This window comes from Mastigoproctus giganteus, chromosome 5 (assembly GCF_048544385.1).
Source record: "Mastigoproctus giganteus isolate SK-2022 chromosome 5, ASM4854438v1, whole genome shotgun sequence".
Taxonomy (NCBI): domain Eukaryota; kingdom Metazoa; phylum Arthropoda; class Arachnida; order Uropygi; family Thelyphonidae; genus Mastigoproctus; species Mastigoproctus giganteus.
The window spans coordinates 172,990,800-173,013,421 of record NC_143579.1 but is presented as its reverse complement, the minus strand read 5'-3'; the positions used below and the strand labels follow the sequence as shown (position 1 = coordinate 173,013,421).

The following is a 22,622-nucleotide window of genomic DNA, read 5'->3' as shown; positions in this document are numbered from 1 at the left end:
TGCAAAAATGCTTCCCAGTTTGTTTGCTATCTGAGCAGGATCATCAACAGTCGAACCATAGATATCAAGTGGACCAATCAAATTCATCCCCTTCCTTTTACTGTTTATATAAGTAAAGGAATCCTTGCTCTTTTTCTTAGCATCCTTTGCCAAAGATTTCTCGTAATCTGCCTTCGTCTGCCTAACCTCATTTGTGACCTGATTACAAACTAGCTTATATGTGCCATAGGCTTCTGAGTCACTTGATAATTTGAAGAAAAATGCATGGTATATGCATACCATGCATTTTTCTTCTCTGTTACGAGTCTCATTAGTTCATTTGCCTAAACCTTGAACAATATTTCTTAATAGGTATGAAAATTTTAGTAGCTTCCACGATTAATTCCTTGAATGCTTCCCACTTAGAATTTACTGTTGGTTAGATTGTCAGTTGATCCTACTGTAGAGCATTTAAAAACTGTCTGAGACCATTGTATTCACCTTTACGGAAGCAAAAACCCTTTCCTTTTCCCCGATGGTAATTATATCTTTAAGTAAATTCCACATCAGTACACTGTGATCACTGCCTCCTAGTGGTTCTTTTATCTGCAAATACTTAATACACGAATGATCACTGCTGATAACCAGATCAAGAGTATTACCCTCTCTGGTTGCCTCTCGAACATGCTGCTGTAGAAAACAATATTTATGTTCCCATGCATTTTTCTTCTGTGCACATGTCATTAGTTCATCTGACATCCATTTAGACCTAAACTTTGAACAATATTTCTTAGTCGGTATATAAAGCCTAGTAACTTCCAATATTAATTCTTTGAATGCCTCCCATTTTGAATTTTGCTGTTGGTAACATCATCAGTTGGTCCCGTCAAATAGAATTTAAATAGTCTCAGACCACCGTAGCTGCCTTTACGAAAGCAAAAACCCTGCCCTTTACCTCTTTGAGTAAATCCCACTTCATCACCCTGTGATCACTGCCACCTAGTGGTTCCTTTATCTGCAGATTCTTAATGCATGAAGAATCACTACCGATAATCAGATCGAGTATTACTCCCTCTAGTTGCCTCCCGAACATGCTGATGTAGAAAACAATCATCAAATAAATCTACAAAAGCCTTGCCAGTGTGCAAGTGACCAACCCACAAATTGCAGTCAATATCTGGAAATTAAAATCTCCCATTATAAGACTGATTTACTGGCCCACTCTATTTTTCCGTACAGTTTATTATACTCTTCAGTGTCATTAGGCCTATAACACACTCCTACTCTCAATTTTGATCTCCCAATGCTTAATGTCACACCAAACTGACATCACTATCCAGTGATGTCGACTGGCTTCACTTCCTTGGATTTTGCGTGTTTCTTAACTAATAGCATAGTAGCCCGTCCTCCCTTCCTATTCACATTGTACTCCCCAAATTCCAGTTCTGCATTCCTTATATCTGTGTGACACTGTCTCTGATATACCAACAATATCTGCCTTTGATGTTTTGAGCAATACCTCAAATTCATCAAATTTATTTACCAAACTCCTAGCATTGGTGTATACTCACGTATACATGTACCTGTTCCTATTCTTAGCTACCCTAACACTACCCATGTTTACTTGTACTGCAATGACTCCCAGAAGTCTCTAAAATACCCTACATCTTGTTTTCCAGGCTGTTGCTCATTCCAATAGAAGCAGTGCAAGAATCACTTTCACCTCTGCCACTGGCTACTGTTAATCCATTAGTCCTTGTATTCCCCCCAAGACAGTTCATCAGATCATCCAATTTTCTTTTGAATATGCAGCTTCTTTCAATGTCTGGATCTATATCCAGACATTGAAAGAAGTGTGTCTGAAACTAGTTTTGCTAAAACTTTTCACTTTCCATTTATTGAAATATTACATTTTATTTTAATTCACTTTTTAGAGTAAGACCTTGTTTACGGTAGTAAGAATATGTATACATGGGAACAAAAAAAATTTTAAATCCAAAATAGTGCATAAAAGTATGCACCATGTGTTTGTGGATTACCATAAACTGAAATGCTTGTGATAAACTGCATAACATGGCACATGGATTTTGTGCATGTAATTTGGAATTTTCATGTGCCTAATGGCAAAAAAAGTGTCATGTGACTCAAAACGTGCATAGTAAGATGGCATGTTACAGCAGGATGAGCAGTGCGTGAAAACTTGTATCTTCTAAAATTCTGTCATATTTCTTTGGAAACTGAGAACAATGCTGTTCCTCACATAGCAACTTTCACATATTTTATTGACTACTAACATGACAGTCAATTTGCTGACATAATAAACAATTGCAAATTTTTTCAGCACAACAGCAAAATAGTTTTACTATTTCAGCAAATGGGTCAAAACAAATCAAAAAGATTTGCAATTGTAAATCTGATGAGTTGGTAGAGATGCAGTAAGGTATATATAATATCAAGAACAGGTACACAATCAATGCCATACACCGATAACAAAAATGAATCAAGATTACTAACAAAATTTCAAGACATCATGCATGAGATAAACTGTTTCTGCGGTACCCCACCGAGTAACTAAACAAAGACAAAAAAACTAATGAAACAGGCATGCTAGATTTTGGTTCTATATTCCACCAGCATCGTCAGCCTATACTGTGCATCTGCATATGTGTTTATGAGATGTCATACGGCATAGTAATTTCTTGACCAATCAGCACATGAAACTGCCTGATGAATGGCTGAGTGACATTTGGCATTAAATTAACCAACTCCCATTTGACAATCTGAATCTGAGTTATTTTTTGAAAAGAAATCACAAATATATTTTTTCCAAAAAATGGTGGGCTCTGGAACTTTTTTCAGTACTATTTTTGTAATATAAATGTAGACTGAAATTACCAAACTTTCAGTAATGAATGCAAAAATCCATGTTGAGTGTAACTAATTGTTCACTGACTAGATTTGTGAAAGTGCACTAGATGAAGCAATTTTTCAACTTACTTAACAAGGAAAATTTGTTCCTTTTAAGTAACTTATTTCTGGATAACAGACTGCTTTCTTTTGCAATCTGGATAATTCCATATGAATTCTAACGACTATGGCATATCTTTTTCATGTTTGCAATTGACTTTACAGCACAACCTACTTTTGATTTGTTTGTGCATTATACGTTATTTTAAAAATTCATCTGTTTCCCTGATCATATAAATGTAGGTTAAAGTAAATATATTCATATTTAGCAAAAAAGAAAATTAACTTTCAGCATACTAAATAAATCCTTATTTAAATATTATACTATGAAAAGTGGGCTAAACACAATAGCTTGAACAGAACAAAACAAAATGAATACACAGTATCTGCTACACCAAGAATTTCTGGTGAGTAGTATAATAAATTGTCAATACTTGTGTTCAAAGTAATGATCACCATTGTACATAGATTGCATGTTGTTGAAGGAAGTCACTTTTCCATTTTTACACAAATATAATGTAGGTTACCATTATATTTGTGTTGAACTATACTTTCTTACATAAAATCTTGCATTTATTTAGGTCAAGGAATTTTCGGTTCATTCTTAGAAAATTCAGGGCAAAAGAGAAAAGGATCAGTTGGAAGTTTAAATTTCATTATTGCTCATCTTCAGTCTTGTAGGATTCACTCTAGGGGCATACATTCATTTTTAATATTTGATCAATGTCCATAGTATCTGGAATAAATTGGATATTTTGATTAATATTTTTCTTCAATGACACATTGATGTACTTGCTATTTGAAGATTAATTTGTAATGTCCCTTTGTTGCAATCTGGAGATAATGGTTTATTTTCATCAAGATGCTGTAAAGTTGGAGAGAATAATTTGTTTACTGGATCCCTTTGTAGAATTTACCATTTAATATCATTTATTTGAAAGGCGGTGGAAATTCTCAAATTCAAATGCCTTAAAAGTATTTTGTTTATTTATTTCCCTATAGAAGGTGAACAATTTTGATTTGGGAGATGATACATATCTCATTATTTAGCAAATTGGTGTTTTGAAACGTTAATCCTAATATGTACTTATCATTATAGGTGATTTTAAATCTTAGTGACTTTAAACTTCTGGGCTGTTAAATTTTAATTCTGAATTTTTGAAGGAAGATTTTAATGGTACGAGTTAAGCTTCAGTTCCTTCTCTCACAAGAAATGATTTGTGCCTCAAACAGATTCTGTGATAATACTTTCACAGAAAACATTTCAACATTGCATTTGCATCCAATCATTTTTGCCTATGATTTTAAAGACAAATCACAAAGTAATTGCAATTTTAATTTAATGTTCCCCCCATCTGAGCTAATATTTAACTCAAATTATACAGCCAATGTTAACCACACATTTTATGCAAATATAACTGTGGCACATGTTATCTTCTCTATGTATCAGTGATGTATGCTATCATTTTGAGCATGGTATTCAGTTCATTTCACTTGAGACTAAGTTAAAGGTTGCTCACTATTCTAATCTCTCTAAACCCTGGTGGTCTGAAGAGCTCATAGGGCTATTTAAGAAGCAAGAGATATTTAAATTAGAAAAAAAATTACACCCCTCTGTCAACATTTTTATTTGGAAGCTAGATATGCCAAAATTTTGTGATTGAGAATTACTGTGATTCTAGAGCCAAAAATTGGGTAAACAATTTTTTTTTTTTTTTTTTGAGTAATCTGAATGTGATGCTTCCTGATTTCATGAGTGGTCTTCACATTTTACATTTCAAAATGGAGTCATATTTGGATTACAACTTTGTAAGTTATTGGTTTCTTCCGCCATGTTAAAATCTTTACCATATATCTCAATCATTTCTTTCTGTCAAATCCCCAACTTTTGTGTTAAAGCAGTTAACACATTTACTCTCTTGGGCTGATGGTCTAGTTGTATAATAAAATATTTGAGCCTGGTTGTTTTACAAAGGATTGATCATTCAAGATAATTCTAATTCCAAAGTAGGGAAACTTCAATGAGGTTCAGAACATCTTCAGTTTCCATCTGTTTCCCTGACTGAAGATCCCATAGAAATTAATACATTCATATCTCTCTCTACTTAAATTTTTTTCAATCATTTGGGATCATGCCTTCAAGGCTGGTTTTCAAGATTGACTGTCTTATTTGAACCAACTTGTAATTAACCACAATACTTGGCAGAGTAAGAATGATCTTCACATATAGTTTCTGACTTAAATTCAGCAGTCATTGGAGTACAGCTTCTATCTTTAACCAACTTATGACTTTTTTTTTAAATATCATTGGTCCATTTTTTATTTTGATTAATGCTATTTTGTCTCATAGGAGTGTAATGTTTCAGGGTTTAATGCACATTCTCAACTAATATAAACAAGATGGTCCGCTTTCCACCACTTTATTTTCTGCAGTCTCGCTTCCTTTCTTGACATGTAACAACAAATTTGTCGCCTATGCCAATAATTTTTTCTGTAGGACTGAGGCATCCCCTTAACTGGAATTGTTAGTACTTAGAGAAGTTGGTTTAAAAAGACTAGTGTCTGCTGTTGTTATTTACATTACTTCAGTTTTTCCAAAGGCCCCCTTAATCTGGAAATTGAAATCTGCTCTTCCCCTATTCGAACGAAAGAATGTTTTCTTAGGGTGGTTTTTGATTCTAGGTGATCATCTAGAAATCTGGATATCTTGCAATATGATTGTTAAGGTTAATTTAAATAAGGTTAATAAAAATGAGATGACTGATAACTGTCAGAAAGTATTTTCTGGATTTTATAACAATTGAACTATATGTTTCAGATGTACTGGGACTTTTAAGACATTCTAATAATTCACTGATCATAGAAGCTGAATTTTAGTTAAAATGGATTAACCTGGCTTTACATATTCAGCATCGACAATTGAGATAAGCCAAATCTTTGCATTACTTATATAACAAACTTTGGAAATGTGTTATGCTGAAGTTGACCTTCAAAATCCTCAGGGGAAAAGATGCACTCATCCATCCTTGTCTCCTTTTCTAGAATTAAAAATGCAGACATCTTATTCCTTAATGGTGGAATACAGTTACTGAATGGTGTAAATATTGACAATGACATTTGGAATAATATTACATTATATTAAAAATAATATTCTGTTTTCAGTTTGACTGCAAACTCCCTAATATTTGACAGTGTAATGAATATTAAGTATTAATTTATTTGGCAATAATAGATGGGTGTATGTGTGATCAGATACTGAGATCACACATACTATGATCTCAGTATCTGTTGCTTGCGTAATTCACACCATGCAGCAACTTCATCATTTTCCATTTCATAATTTTTTTCTATACAGTAAACCCCCGCTATTCGCGGTCGCTGATTTAATATAAAATGAAACCTAAAAAAATGTGAATTTTAAAGCAGCGTGAACATTTTCAGTCATAAAAAAACATGGGCGTGGCTAAAATTATCTTTCCCGGTCAAAACAGCGCTCAGTGGGTGGGGGAGAGGGGTGACAAAATCGCGAGCGTGGATCTTTCTCGCCAATCCTTGCTCAGTATGTGTTATGCGCTTGTCGTGGAAGGTTTCGTCGTTTGCTTTTAATTTATATGCTTATAAATTGAACAGATTTATCAATTTATAAATTAACATGCTTCCAAAAGTGATAATTCTACCGTTTTGCAGTGTAAAACAGACTTTTTCGAGTGTAATGGAAGAAAGTGACATTTTATGTGGACAAGTTCTTTCTAACCCGTACAAAAATATGGCTACGAATAACAAGGGGAATGTGAAAAGATCAAAGAAGGTGATGACTAGTGAATAAAATTGAGTTATTAGATAAAATTTCTAATGGTGAAAGTGTCTTCTCAGTGGCAAAACTGTTATAAAATCAATGAGTCAATGGTACGATCAATTAAGAAATCGGAAGAAAAAATCCGCCGTATGTCCGTGAAAACACGCTAATTGCTTCAAAAATTTACTCTAACTTGTGATGTTAAATTAGAAAAAATGGAAAATGCTTTAAATATGTGGATAGAAGACCGAACTCAAAATAAAATTCCGTTAAGTTCACTCATCATTCGTGAAAAGGCAAAACTCCTTTATCAACACTTTAGCGAAACTGGTGATAGCACTGGTGGGATAAGTTTTTTTGCTAGCAAAGGCGCTGGTTTTTTTTTTTTTTTTTTTTGATTTGGTAGTTATTGGCGCATCGGCTTCTGTGGCCATATTGCACCTCCCAAGGTTTTTGCAGTACTTTGATCCAAGCCCGAGGCGGGAATCGAACCCGCGACCTTTGGGTTGCCGGGCAGGTACTTTACCCACTCGGCTAGCCCGGTCGGCGCGCTGGTTTGAAAGATTTGTTTGAAATTTCTAATAAATATTACATTTAATATTAAATTGTTTCTTATTTTCATTTCAATGCCATATGCTTGCATTTCACTATGTACTGTCTATGTACATAGTCATATTATGAAGGTACATATAATATACATAGACAAAATTTTAGACTAATTTTTCTTATATATTTCATACTTTGGAACGGAACCCCTTTATTACTATGGAAGCCATAACTCAGTATTCGCGGCATTTCTCAGGAACGTAACCCCCGCGAATAGCGGAGGTTACCTGTATATTAAAAAAAGTAAGAGATTACCTCAATCTTTTTTTTTTAAATATATCAAAAAATCGTGGAAGTTATTGAGCCTTGCAGCTCTGAAATTTTTTTCACACCCCGAACCACACTCCCATTGCTTTAAACACCATAAACACTAACTTTCTCGTCTTTTTAATTTGTCACAATCACAAGGGTCCCACCAGTACAAACTATTGTGATTATACTGTGTATATGTACAGACATTAGGCCTTAAAATGTAGGAAAGGATTCTTCCATCCAGTGCTGCAAATATGCTAACAAATGAAACACTTTTCTTTTAATCAAAGCTATAAACACACTTATCTGAACCAGTTTTGCATATCGATTTCAAGTATTTTTTTTTTCCCTAGCAAGTGTAGTTTTCACAATATGCTTGCTGATAATGTCAGTACACATTTATTACAAAACACGAGATGGTCAGAATTGCATTTTTATCACTTTTACAGTTTAATCAAAATACATTTTATATGCATAGTTAATATAATACAGTACACTATTGTAAAAAAGATGTTTGTTCATAAAAATTCATATCTTTAAAAATGTTGCGCAGATGACTTCATTTGGTACACTTTGCTTGGAATGTTGTGCTATATCTGGCAGCAGTCTGCCAAAGTGCATTCTTTCTCTTTCCAGAACCCTTGGTAATTATATTCCATTGACTTCATGGCTTGATGGAATCATTCACCATGCCAATGTTTTCAGAGACATACAACATCCAATTTTTTATATGCATTGGGCAGTTTCTGAACTTCATCACTGCACGTGGGAGCCTTGTGGTCATCCAAAAAGTTTCTACAATGCCATTTGTAAGACTGCCATTCTTTTAATTCTAATACATTCAACGCTTTCTAATTTGAGGCACCTCTTTCACTTTTGTGGAACTAATCTTTGGAAATTTCTCACTTAAAAAATGAAATCCTCTCGAATTCATCTTAACCACTACTTCCACAAAATTCTTTGTTAGGCCAAGATTAATATGAAGGGGTAGAAGGAAAATCTTAAATGAATCCAATCCAAGAAAATATTGCACACTACTCATTTCTGGCTCATATATGCCTCTTTGATTCCAGTTATCTCTGATATAGGGCTCTGAGGTAGAATGGCTGTTCCACTTGGCATAGGAAACAATATTTTGTGAATCCTTCTTGCATGCCCATTAATATATTAATGACTTTGAGGTGACTGCAGATATTCAATTGATGAGTGCTGTATTAAATTATGTAGCCTAGTGTCTTCATGTTATAGTATGTTTCCTTTTGATGAACAGAGTGGACAATGGGGACAGATGATTTTTAAGTTCCCATTATGCAAGAGAGAGCAGGCCTCCTTAGCAGAGTGGTCAGGAGCAGGAGTGCAGTAGCACACACTCTTTGAGTAGACCGAGGTTTAAACCCCTGACAGATAAATATGGTCAATCTACCAGCATGGCAAATTATGATCCATTTCCCTCAAAATGAGTTGTCGAGGAGGCTTCCACCCTGCGGTGGATTGTAATGGCTGCAGTTTACTTTTATTTGCAAGAGAGCAGCTTTTAAACTACCTGTAAGGAGCAAAAAATTAATTCAGATATTATTTGTACTTCTCACAATTCCTCAAGAACCCCATTGTGCACAGTACACAAGAACTTACAGTGAACAGTATGCTCTGCTATCATGAAATAGCAGAGCATACTGTTCACTGTAAAGAATGTCATCAAAACTTAGTTTCTTTTTCTATGGTAAGGCTCCTTGACATTCCTTGTAACCAATTGCTTCTGATCTGGTTTTTAGGCATGAAGTTTGGCTTTTGGCTTTATCTTTAGAGAGGGTTATAGGTCTAACGAGTCATTCAATTCATTTTAGGTAAACAGCTCCAGATGCATGTCTCTTCGTCAGGTGTGTACTCAGGATTGGCTGAAGTTCTCTAGTCTCTGCCAGTTACACCTCACTGAATTTCATTTTGTCTTCTAAAGAATCTAGTCCATGCTATGGAGGTACCAGAAGAGGCATATTGTCTCATCACTGAATCCAGATTCAAACAAAAAAAATTGCTTACTTCTTGCTGAGAAACCAGTTAAATTCACATTACAAAATTAACAATCACCATTGTGGTCTTTTGTCTCCCTCAATTTCATGGATATTTCACAAATGGCATTGACTTTTTTCTTTTGTTCAACTAGTCATGTAATCCACTTGAAAACAAATGGTACAAATAACACATGATGCTCATGTGTTATTTGTACCTTTATTGGTCACCTAGAAGATATTCCATTTGAAAGGCTTATGGAAACATACTTTCTAGGCAGTAGACTATACACAATTAATTTATTTTGAAAATACATCTCTTCTTATTCAGTAAGTTCTGTTTTAAAATAAAATTAAATATAGCTCAAAGATAAGAGTTACACCACCTCCCCAGCCATTGGGAGGTGGGTGTAACTCTGCTATTACATAGCATTTATTAGTTGTCTAGCCCTTATTCTAAATACATAAGTTGCAAATGTTAGAGCAGGCAAAAAAAGATCTTATTCTGAACAACATAGGCACGTCCTATCAGTATACAAGTTGATCTCTCTCTCTCTCTAATTCAGCTCTTAAGTCTACATAATTGCCATATTCAATAATAACATAAATAGCAGACACTGAGGTATCCCAATACACAGGCTATGTTCTATCAGGAGAAAAGTAGCAATTAAGCCATATTGCAACCATGGGCTTCTTTTAGTTTCCATGATTCTAACATTAGGAAAGAAACTATAAGTTTGTATAACTGATTCGTCTTTTTTTGTCAAAATATTAAATCACTCAATTATTCTAACTTTCTCGTATGTTCCTCCATTCTAGGATAAAGTTCACACTCCTCGGGACAGGACCTGATGCCATGAATTTTTGTAAAAATATTTTCTATATGTCTTTTGATACAATACAGATGTTCATATCTAACTATAAGAGGTCAGAAAGAAGCCCCCCACTTCAATCACTTGTTGTTGTAGGGTTTTAGGCACATCAGCAACTTATACCACATTGTGCTGTACATAATGTCCGTAAATTGCATGTATTCTATAGCTAATTTGCTGGATGAAAAACCCAATTTAAAAATCATATTATCCTTGCCTGGGACTGACTAACTCAGCTAAGTTGTGAAAAAGACTCATAAAAATTTCTCCCATCATTGATGGGATTCAAACTAAGATCTTTTCCACCTGGTATGGGGAGGATGGCATTTATACCAACTGTACTAAACACAAGGGTGCAATCACCTGCAAGGCATCAGTAGACAGTGTGCAATATGCTCTGGTTGTACCTAAAAGTGTGAATATCTGAGAGGCAAACAGCATTTCTTAATAACAGAATGGCCTACTCTTAAAAACCAAGCTTCAGAAGAAAAAGAGTACAGGGACAAACAGACAGTTATATAACAAATTTAAAGAACAAACCCTTTATGCCCCACTCAATCCTTAATAACTCTTCTCAGCTTGGCATATGAACTTTAATTTTAGAGTTTAAATGCACCTCCAGGTGCATCTCTTTTAAACTGAGCATGTTAAACACAACCCCAAATCTTGCAAGTCACATCCCTCAGGAAGACTGGGAGATTCTTATAATGGGGGATTTTAACTTTCCAGATGTTGCCCAGAATTTGTGGGTTGGTCACTCACACACTATCAAGATATTTGTAGATTTATTGGATGACTGTTATCTACAGCAGTATGTTAGAGAAGCAACAAGAGGAAGCGATACTCTCGATCCGGTTATCAGCAGCAATTCTTCAAGCATTAAGAATTTGCAAGCAAAAGACCCAATAAGTGGAAGTCATCAGTGTACTAATGTGGAATTTTAATTAAAGACATAACCACTGTCAAGGGTAAAGGGAGAGGGTTTTGATTTCGTAAGGGTGACTACAGTCGTCTTAAGACAGTTTCTAAATTCTATGCAGTGGAAGAAACTGATGCTGTTACCAATAGCAAATTCTAAACAGGAAGCATTCACATTTAAAATTTGCTGGGAAGTAATCACAGGAGCTACTAGACTTTTCATTCCAACTAAGAAATACTGTTTAAGGCTTAGACCTAAATAGTTGTCAAACGAACGAACTGACACAAAGAAAAATGTGTGGGAGCATAGAAATTGTCAGGTGATACAAACAACCAGCTCTATTCAGGCAATACAAGGTGATTCAGGTGATACAAGCCTATGGTATATATAAATTAGTCCGTAGTCAAGTCACAAAGGGAGATCAGGCAAGCTAAGGCAGATTATGAGAAGTCTGGCAAAGAACAGCAGCAGAGTTCTATGCTTATGTTAACATTAGAAGGAAGGGGCTGAATCACATTGATCCACTTGATGTCAATGGGTTAGCTATTAATGACCCTGCTCAGGTTGCTGACAATTTTAACTTCACACATGAAGAATTCTTTAGAGAAGGGGATGCCAGAAGTTAATCAAAATCTAACAGAGAGCTAAATGATTCTGTGATAACCAAAAGGAAATTGGAACAGAAATTGTTGAAGCTAAACATAAAAAAGGTGCCTTGGCTGGATGGAATCTATCCAATTATATTAAGGGAGGTAGCAAAGGAGGTAAGCAAACTCTTAGCCATAATTATGAGTGCATTCTTGGATTCAGGGAAGGTCCCTTTGGATAAGAGATGAGGGAATGTATCCCTAATACACAAAGGGGGATCATCAAAAGGCGACATGACTAATTACAGACCTGTTAGCTTAATATCTGTTCATGGGAATATAACAGAGTTCTAGACAGGAATGCAATTATATTGCAGTCATAGCATGGATTTGTTAAGGGACAGTCTTGGATGCAGTCACCAAGGTATTTTTATATCATATACTTGGATTTCAGGAAGCCTTTTGATATTCTTGCATATAAGACTTGTTAAAAGTGGAGCAATGTGGCATTAAGGACAAGTTACTGCTATGCATTGTTGAATGGGAGAAGATTGAGTGTGGTTATCATGGGCACTGCTCTTTGTGGATTAATGTTATCAGGAGTCCCCCATGGTTCAGTGCTGCTGGACACGTTCTGCTATAACGCGGTACATGCTTTCCTAAAAAAATCTCCGCGTTATGATATTTTGGGCATTAAAAACAACAGGGCTTATGGGGAAAACAGGGATGGAGTAGAGCACTAAAAAAAAAAAAGTGTTCAGCCTGGTAAATAAAACACTAAAAAAAGTTAGAAACCCTGTAAAATTGCTAACACAGGTTTAAACATTTTAAATTTCTAATAAATAAATAAATATTACATTGTAATGTATACATACAAAGTGATATTTCTGTTCAGTGACATTTTTTTTTTTTTTTTTTGGATTGTGAAACTTAAAACAGCAAAAAAGATAAGCAATCAATAACGACTAATACGGCATGCACAAATGAGACATGGAGTAACAAGTTTACAAAGCTTAAAAAATATGAATGAATAGAAGATTCTAAAAATTTATATATGTTTTTTATATGATTGAAGATTCCGTGGAAGGGGAAACACATTTAACCATATTAATGTAAAAACCCATAGAATTACAGCTATCAGTGCAATTATTGCTTTTGCAATAATAATTGCAAACGCAATAAGATCGAGCCTACTACCCACTTATAATTAGATTTTACTAACAGAAAAGTCTAATAATTTTTACTGTTTTATGGTAGTGACCTCCAGAAACGTGCTCCTCTGCTCATGCTATCTCGTCTCATGAAATTTCTGTTCGAATAGAAAAATGTCAGCTCCTGAAAACATGAGTCGGCCTACAATATTACCTGTTATCTTGTGAATACAGTGAATGACAACAGTATGTCTCTGACCAATAATAACTACAGTAAATGGGAAATATAGCCCTCACACATTCGACATATTTAAAGCTTCGCAAACTTGTATGTACTGCTGCGCAGGTCGCTACATTCAGCTTGGTGCTACTCACAGATGAAATCGTGCATAAGCCATTGCGAAAATCAGTCACGTTGAAGCAAATTTTCATTGCAAAAATGCACGTTATAACAGAACTGACTGCATTTATTAATGATATTGATGAAACTATATTGGGCTTAATGTCTAAGTTTGCAGATGATGCAAAGGTTGGCAGGGTGATTAATGACAGAAATCAAGGTGAGCTACTGCAATAAGATCTAGGAAAATTAGGTCAATGGGCTGAGAAATGGCAGTTGATGTTTAACATTGACTGCATATGGGTATGAGTAATCCTAGATTAACATAACAATCAGATATGAAATTCTCTGAGCAGTACAGGTTAGGACAGCTTTGGGGTTTCATCAATGATATACAGACACTTTGCTAGTGGGAATAAGGAGGTAATTATCCCCTCATACAAGGCCCTGGTTAGGCCACATCTTGGGGGTACTGTATACAGGTCTGGAAGCCTCATTTTCCTAAGGATGTAGATTTGCTGGAATGAGCAGAGAAAGGCAACCAGACTGGTGTAGATCTGACTGAGGAGTTGAAGGTCTGAAATGAACTAAGTAAGCTAAAAGGTGATGGCATTTTTCTTCTTTCTGAGACTACACACAAGGGAATGTAAATTCAAGTTGAGGAAGGATGGTTACAGGACAGATATGTGGAAGTTTGCCTTCAGTCAACTGGTGGTTAATTGTTGGGAAAAATTTATCTGTTGTGGAAGTGGGTAGTTTAAATAAATTCAAGGAAGAACTAGACAAATTCTTAGAGGGTATGGATGGGTGAAGGTGTAGATTTTTTGGCTGATACTTTATAAGTTTGCTTTCTTGCATCATTTCCCACTACTACTACTACTACTGACTCCCAGACTCCTTACTTCAGGGTGGTGATTCCTGCTCAGCCTGTCCTTAAGCAGAATGTGCACCATCTTTCTTAGATATTTCAAATTTATTACTTCTACCCCATGTTAAAAGTTTATCTAAAGAGTTGGAAGCTCTTGCTTCACCTCTGATCTTGAGTTTACATACATTACGAGATGATTAGCAAAAGCCTCCATCTAATTCAATCTGCAGAAACTCATTTGACACCATGTTCCAGGCAAAGGGTCCCAGAACTGAACTCTGTGAATAATCCCTAATAAATATTTCTAAATAAATCTAGTTTAATAAATACTTCTACAAATCTGGTTTGTAGCATGCTCTTCTTTCAAAGAAATAGTGACAAAACAGCAAATGTAAATTCTTAAGAGCATTCTGCTTTTTTTTTTTTATCCTTTTTAAGACTACCTCCCACAACATATCAAACACATCTTTAAAATCAAACAGCTCTAAGACATACCAACCACCACATTCCTCAACATATGCAGTGTGGCAATGAAGTTCCTGGACTGATGCAATTGCAATCATGTCTGGCAAGTTTGAAAATAAACAGAATAGGTGTGTTCTAGTTCAAACTTCCTCCAACAGGTGGTGATATAGAGATTGTCCAGTAGGCTGATAGGATGCAAGTAGCAACCAGTTTTGTTAGTAGCATTAATGTTTTGTGTCACAATTTTTTGAAACGGAGCAAAGAATGAATATCAAATTTTGCTTTAAACTGGGATAATCTGCAACAGAAATATTAAAAACTGTTTATGGCGATGAAACGTTAAGCCATAACAGTGTATTTGAATGGTATAAGTGGTTCAAAGACAGGTGCAAGGATATTCATGATGACCCAAGGAGTGGGCATCTATCAACCTCTCAAAACGAGGATAGAGTTGCAAAAATTTGGCAAATTGTGGCAAGAGATCGTCATTTGACTGAAATTGATGGATGAGTTGAATATGAATAAGGAGAAACTCATCAATTTTTGCATGAAGATTTAGGGAAAAGGAAGATCTGTGCAAAATTTGTGCTGCACAGCCTCACAGATGAGCAGAAGCCAAGAAAAGCATCATCATATGAATGTGAAGACTTCATCCAGACAATCCTAATTTCTTAGATGGTGTCACTGGAGATGAGTGTTGAGTGTTTTGGTATGACCTAGAGATGAAGCATCAGAGCATACAGTGGACTTAAAATCATCAGCAAGGCCCAAAAACGTTTTGTTTACAGAAGTCTAGAATCAAGATTATGTTGATCAATTTTTCGACAAACAGGGTGTAATACACAAGGAATTTGTACCTGAAAGAGAGAGAGAGAGAGAGAGAGAGAGAGAGAGAGAGAGAGAGAGAGAGAGAGAGAGAGAGAGAGAGAGTCAATGCTGCATTCTACATACTACTGAAGCGCATTCCTGAAGCCACAGGCGAAGCTGCAATTTTGAGAAAAGGTAGCTGGTTCATGATACATGACAACACCCTCACCCATTCCTCACTTATTTTGGAGACATTTCTGATGAAAAATGGCACTGTACCGATCAACCATCCACCCTACTCTCTCAATCTAGAACCAGCAGCTTTCCAAAGATGAAAACTGCACTCAAAGAAAAGAGATTTCAAGATAATAAAACACTCAAAACTTATGTTGGTATTATGTTTATTTCCAGTTTGGAAATAAAATAAAAATACCAATGTAGGTTTCTTTATTATCTTCAAACAACACAGTTTACCTATGCATCATGCCACTCAAGGAATATCTTAGATTTTAGGGTGTTAAGGACATAAGTAATTAAGCTGAACATGATCTCTTTGGACATCTTTACCAACTCTTTTCTGATGTAATAAGTGCATTCAATCAAGTGGTGATTACACTGAATAAAAACAAAACCATTTTTGAGCTCCTTCACTTTGTGTTCTTTTTATTGCACTGGTCTGGGGAACTACATTGCCAAACTTCATATTTCAGTACCCTGATTATGGCATCCTCATAAAACTTATCTGGCTAAATCCATGCTGCTTATCTGAGTCTAAATTCAATCATATCTAATCAACACTTTTTCACAGATTTCTGCCATAACCAGGAAAAGAGCAATTGGCCAGTAAGACCCAGGGTGGCATGGAGATCTATCAGGGTTCTTTTAATTTTTAATATGGCAGCTTTCCACTCACATAGTGCAACAGAAGTTGTATGTATCCAGAAGCACTTTAGGTAAAGTGTGAACGTACTAGAGTAGCCAAAATATAACTGATAAATTGTATGAACATCCATCATGATTATATGCAATTGTGATTTAGTTAGGAAAAAGACATGCACACGCGCGCGCGCACACAGTTTGTTGGGGTGATTTTTACACTCTCGAGGCATGAAAATGAATGTGTTTCAATAATTCTCCAGATATTATCTGAAACAATTCGTATAACTAAATCATGAAATAACAAGATTATTCAAACAATAAACAAAAGTAATAAACAGATAATAATTATATTCATGCAATGGACTTAACTGCAGATCGTCAACTGAACTGGTATGTGGGTAGTATAACCAGTCTTATAAAATACACACACACAAAAGAAAAATAAATAAATAAAAACAGACCAGATTGTTGAATCATGCCTAAACTTAGAGTTAAAATAATGAACCATAACATTAAATAATAACTGAAATCCAGCTTAACATAAGTGATTTTATTTTCAAGAGTGGACAAAAGTTACAAAACTTCTATAACATAAAGCAAAAGTTTATTTAATGAAATGCAATGCTCATAAAAGCAATTTTGAATTTGGTAGAACCATATTACTGAAATATTTGTCTGGTAAAAAAAAAAAAAACTGGCATGGCGCTTTCCTAAGTAATTATAACAACTAAAAAATATATCTACATTTATGATGCAGTCTGCATCTAACCATATTTATCACTTTCAGCAGTAATATGCTGCTGAAAGTAGTAAATTTGGTTCTGACTTAATCAGTCCTACTTAGGTGACTGAATAAATAATAACTACTATTTCTGCTGCTTGGCAAGTTCTCTTTCTTTCTTCTTCATCTCTTTTTTGCGTCCTTTCATAAAATATTCTTTCTCTTCTGGATTCATGTTTTTAAGAACATTCACTACGACCCCTGTACCTACTGTTGCACCACCTTCACGAATAGTAAACCTTTGACCGTGTTGTAATGCCATGGGCTTTATCAGTCTTATTTTAATTCTGTATAATAAAAAAAAAAAAAAAAAAAAATCATATGATCAAATCAAATGTATGAAATATTGAAACAAATAATTGCATATGGAACAGATCTATAACATTTAAAATGCAGGTAATTTTGAAAAATGATTTCTTTGGGTTGAAAACTGTTCCACAGGAAATCTGGTCAAATGTTAAACCTTCCTACAAATCCTTGATCCATTCGATAGTATAGCATTAGAGTACAAATGGCCCAAGCTTAAACTTTTCTTTCAATATTGCAATAATATTAAATTAACAGCATTGTGCTGCATTGGCCAAACTCATCTTGTTATTTGGTTTTTAGGAGCATTAGCAACTAAGACCATATTGCTCCAGGGATATGCGGTGGTCATTCCCTGACCTTTCCGCATTTTTTTTTTGTTGGTCATGGGCTCGAACCCCGGTCTAATCAAGAAGTGTGTGCAATGCACTGCTGCTCCTGCCTACCTGGCTATGGAGGCACCCAACTCATCTTGTAAACTGTATGTTATAGTTTCAGTTTAGATGTCTATAAATAAATAATAAAAGGCTTATAATTGACTGGAATTTGTGGGTTGGTCACTCACACACTAGCAAGGCTTTTGTGAATTTATTGGATGATTGTTTTCTACATCAGCATGTTCGGGAGGCAACTAGTGGGAGTAATACTCTTGATCTGATTATTAGTAGTGATTTTTCACGCATTAAGAATCTGCAGATAAAGGAACCACTAGGTGGCAGTGATCACAGTGTGCTGAAGCAGGATTTACTCAAAGAGGTAACTACCATCAGGGGTAAAGGGAAGGGTTTTTGCTTTCGTAAAGGCGACTACGGTGGTCTGAGACAGTATTTAAATTCTATACAGTGGGACAAACTGATGATGTTACCAACAGCAAATTCAAAATGGGAGGCATTCAAAGAATTAATCTTGGAAGCTACTAGGCTTTACATACTAAGAAATATTGTTCAAAGTTTAGGCCTAAATGGATGTCAGATGAACTAATGATACATGTGGCAGAGAAGAAAAATGCATGGGATACATATAAATTAATGGGTGACATAAGCTGGTCTGTAACCAAGTCACAAAGGAGATTAGGCAGGCAAAGGCAGATTATGAGAAATCTTTGGCAAAAGATGCAAAGAAAAACAGCAAAGAGTTCTTTACCTACGTAAACTCTAGAAGGAAAGGGATGAATCAGATTGGTCCACTGGATATTGATGGTTCAACCATTGATGATCCTGCTCAGGTGGCCAACAAACTAAATGAGTATTTTGCATCTACATACCATATTTACATATGAGGAGTTATTCAAAGAGGGGAATGCCAGAGGTGAATTAAATTCTGGCAGTGAGCTAGATGATTTTGTAATAACTGAGAGAAAAGTGGAGGAGAAATTGTTGAAGATAAACACAAAAAAGGCACCCGGGGTGGATGTGATCTATTCAGTTATATTAAAGGATGCAGCAAAGGAAGTAAGCAAACCCTTAGCCATAATTATGAGAGCTTCCTTGGACTCACGGGCAGTACCCATGGACTGGAGATGTGCAAATGTGACCCCAATTCACAGAGGAGGAACAGACGGCGACACAAGTAATTATAGACCTGTTAGTTTAACTTCTGTATCAGGGAAATTAATGGAGGCACTGCTTAAAGAAGCACTGCAGGATCATCTAGACAAGACTTCAGTTATAGCTTGGACACAGCACGGTTTTGTTAAGGGCAAGTCTTGTCTGATCAATTTTATTGGATACTAAAAAGTCTCCGTAGCCGAGTGGGCAGGAGCGGGAGTGCAGTAGCACACGCTCTTTGAGTAGACCGGGGTTCAAGCCCCTGACTGTTGAATACGGTCGATCTGCCAACCCGCACTGGACCAGCATGGCAGATTATGGTCCATTTCCTTCGGCATGAATTGTTGAGGAGGCTTCCATCCTGCAGTGGGTTGATAATGGCTGCACTTTACTTTTTACTATGTGGTCACAACAAAGGAACTGGATGCAGGGAATAACTTTGATATCCTATATATGGATCCCAGAAAGGCTTTTGATACTGTTGCACATGGAGGAAAATTGTTGCTATGGATAAAGGGATGGTTGAGTGGGAGAAGACAGAGAGTGGTAATCAATGGACACTGCTCTTCGTGGACTAATGTTATTAATGGAGTCCCTCAGGATTCAGTGTTGGGTCCATTGTCGTTTTCTGTATTTATAAATGATTTTGATGATGGTATATCAGGCTTAATGTCCACGTTTGAAGACAATACGAAGGTTGGCAGGGTTGTTAAGGACACTAATGACAGTACGTTGCTGCAAGAGGATGTAGAAAAGTTGAGCAGATGGGCTGAGAGGTGGCAAATGAAGTTTACCATTGACAAATGTAAAATACTACATATGGGAAAGCAGTAACCCCAGAGTAACATATCAACTCTGTGGTACTACACTGACAGTGGTAGAGAATGAAAAGGATCTGGGGGTAATTGTGCAGGCAGATATGAAGTTTTGTGAGCAGTGCAGATGGTCTGCAAGAGTAGCTCAAGGTATCTTGTCAATGATATACAAGAATTTTTCTAGCAGGGATAACAAACTAAATGAGTATTTTGCATCTACATACCATATTTACACATGAGAAGTTATTCAAAGAGGTGAATTCCAGGAGGTGATTATCACTTTATATAAGGCAGTGATCAGGCCACACCTTAAGTACTGTATACAGGTCTGGAGGGCTCATTTTCAGAAGGATGTAGAGCTGTTGGAACGAGTACAGAGAAGGGTAACAAGATTAGTGAATGGAACGAAGGGTTGCTCTTACAAAGAAAGGCTTAAGTTTTGCAAATTACAGTGTCTGGAGACTAGGCAGCTGTGAGGTGTATAAAGCCTTGAATGATTTGAGTATGCTCAATGCTGATGGGATTCTTCCTCTTGCTCAGAATAATCACCTGAGAGGGCATAAATTCAAACTGAGGAAAGACAGTTGTAGGATAGATGTGCAGAAGTTTGTCTTTAGCCAGCGAGTAGTTGATTGGTGGAGCAGACTTCCATCTGTTGTGGAAGTTGATAGCCTAAATAAATTTAAGGCTGAGCTGGACAGGTATTTGGAACGATCGGAGGGAAGAAATGGGAGCATTTCCCTCCCCCTTTTTTTTGGCTGATGCTGCATAAGCTTGCTTTCTTGCAACATATGCCTCTACTAATGCTAATTCACTCATATATCACAATATGATTAAAATCAAAAATCTCCATACATTACAATATGTTTACAAGCTTTCAAGACTAAGCATCATCAATTGGCAAATCAGAATAACACATAATATGAGGGTGTACCCAAAAGTTCTCGGACTGAGTCGATAAAAAGAATTAGGCTTGCTTTTGTTATTGATTATAGTTGTCCCCTTCAAAGTAGTCCCCCTGTAAGTTTATGTACCGTATAGTGTTTCCATCACTGCTAGAAACACTGTAAGAACTGATTTTTTGAGTTTGCATTCTGGACTCCCTTGCAATTCTTCTTCAGTTTCTGGGAAGTCCTGGAAGTCCGATAGTTTTCCTATTTAGGTGCACCTTTGTCCTGTCTGTGTTGTTGTTGTTGTTTGGCTTTTAGGAGCATTAGCAACTAAGGCCATATTGCTCCGTGATATGCGGTGGTCATTCCCTGACCTTTCCGCATCCTCTGTATTTGGTGGTGACGGGCTCGAACCCCGGTCTAATCAAGAAGCGTGTGCTACGCACTGCTGCTGCTCCTTCCCACCTGGCTACGGCGGTGCCATTATACCTCTGGAACGAAAGTTAGTTATTCTGAACAAAATTAATTTCCTGATTATGAAAATATCAATCTTTCACTTCTGTCACATCTACATCAAAAGATATACGCATTTTTTAAATTCCTTGTTTTTATACAATATCAGCATACCTGGTTGTAATCATTACACACAATATATGTTACTTAAACATGTTTCCCGCTCAATGATTTCCTTTTATACTCCAGATTGCTTTCCCATTTAAGGAACCAACAGTAATCTCCCATCATGGCAGAGTCCCAGCAACCGTGGCATCGTTTTTCCATTGCATATACTTCTGGTGGAAGCGCTCTCCTTGTTCACCACTGATATCTGCTAAGTTTTCAGGAGAGAAATCCAGCTGGGAATGAAAGAAATGCATTTTCAATGACATTCGGCACCACATGTTCTTGTAACATTTCAGCAAGTTTGTCACCAGTTGATCATAGTTTTATTTTCTCTTTCCGAGGAATCCGTGTACCACAGTCTTGAAAGATCTCCATGCAGTCAGTTCAACACCATTCAGGTTTCTGTGAAATTCTTCATCTTTTAGGAGTTTTCTTATTTGAGGACCTATGAAAATTCCTTCCTTAAGCTTTGCATGAGATAAATTTGGAAACATTTTCAGTAAATATGCAAATCCTCTACTTTCTTTATCCAGTGCCTTAGTGAAATTCTTAAACAGTCCAAGCTTGAGGTGTGAAGGGGGAAGAAAAACCTTTTGTGGATCAACCAATGGAACATACTTTACATTGCTTTTGCCGGGAATATATTCATCTCTCTTGTCCCAGTGTTGTGCGACGTAGTGTTTGGCTGTTGCACGACTATCCTACAAACACAGGAAACAACAGTATTTAGTGAAACCACCTTGAAACCGAACAAGCAGTCCAATCACTTTGAGATCACCACAAATATTCCAATCATAGTCATTGTAACATATAGCAGCCAGAATCTGGTACATACTATCTTAAGTTTCTTTCAGGCCAACAGCATGAACAAGAGGAATTGATGGTAAAGTATTTCCATTGCGAAGCAATACTGCTTTCAAACTTAGCTTTGATGCATCAATGAACAAACGCCATTCGGAGGTATTATGATCAATGTTCAGTTCGTGCATAAGACCAACAATGTCTTTACAGACACACATGTTGTTTTCCATTGCAAAATATCTTTAAAACTCTTCATTTTGCTTATGGTATATTGTAATGTTTGTACCTTTGGCGAGTAAGTCCACTGTTGTAGTCTGCATCCGAGTAATTCAGCCTTCTCTTTGGGTAAGCCCAAGTCTCTGATCAA

At 36.2% G+C, this 22,622-nt stretch overlaps 1 protein-coding gene across 1 annotated transcript in view; it reads right to left on the bottom strand.

The window, feature by feature from the left end:
- Positions 1–17,196: 17,196 nt before the first annotated feature.
- Positions 17,197–22,622, bottom strand: part of mEFTu1 (mitochondrial translation elongation factor Tu 1) — a 167,394-nt gene continuing 161,968 nt past the window's right edge. The window contains exon 11 of the mRNA XM_090373527.1: positions 17,197–17,562. Coding sequence (XP_090229653.1) covers positions 17,361–17,562 — 202 coding nt within the window. The 3' untranslated portion in view covers positions 17,197–17,360. The remainder of the gene's footprint in view (positions 17,563–22,622) is intronic.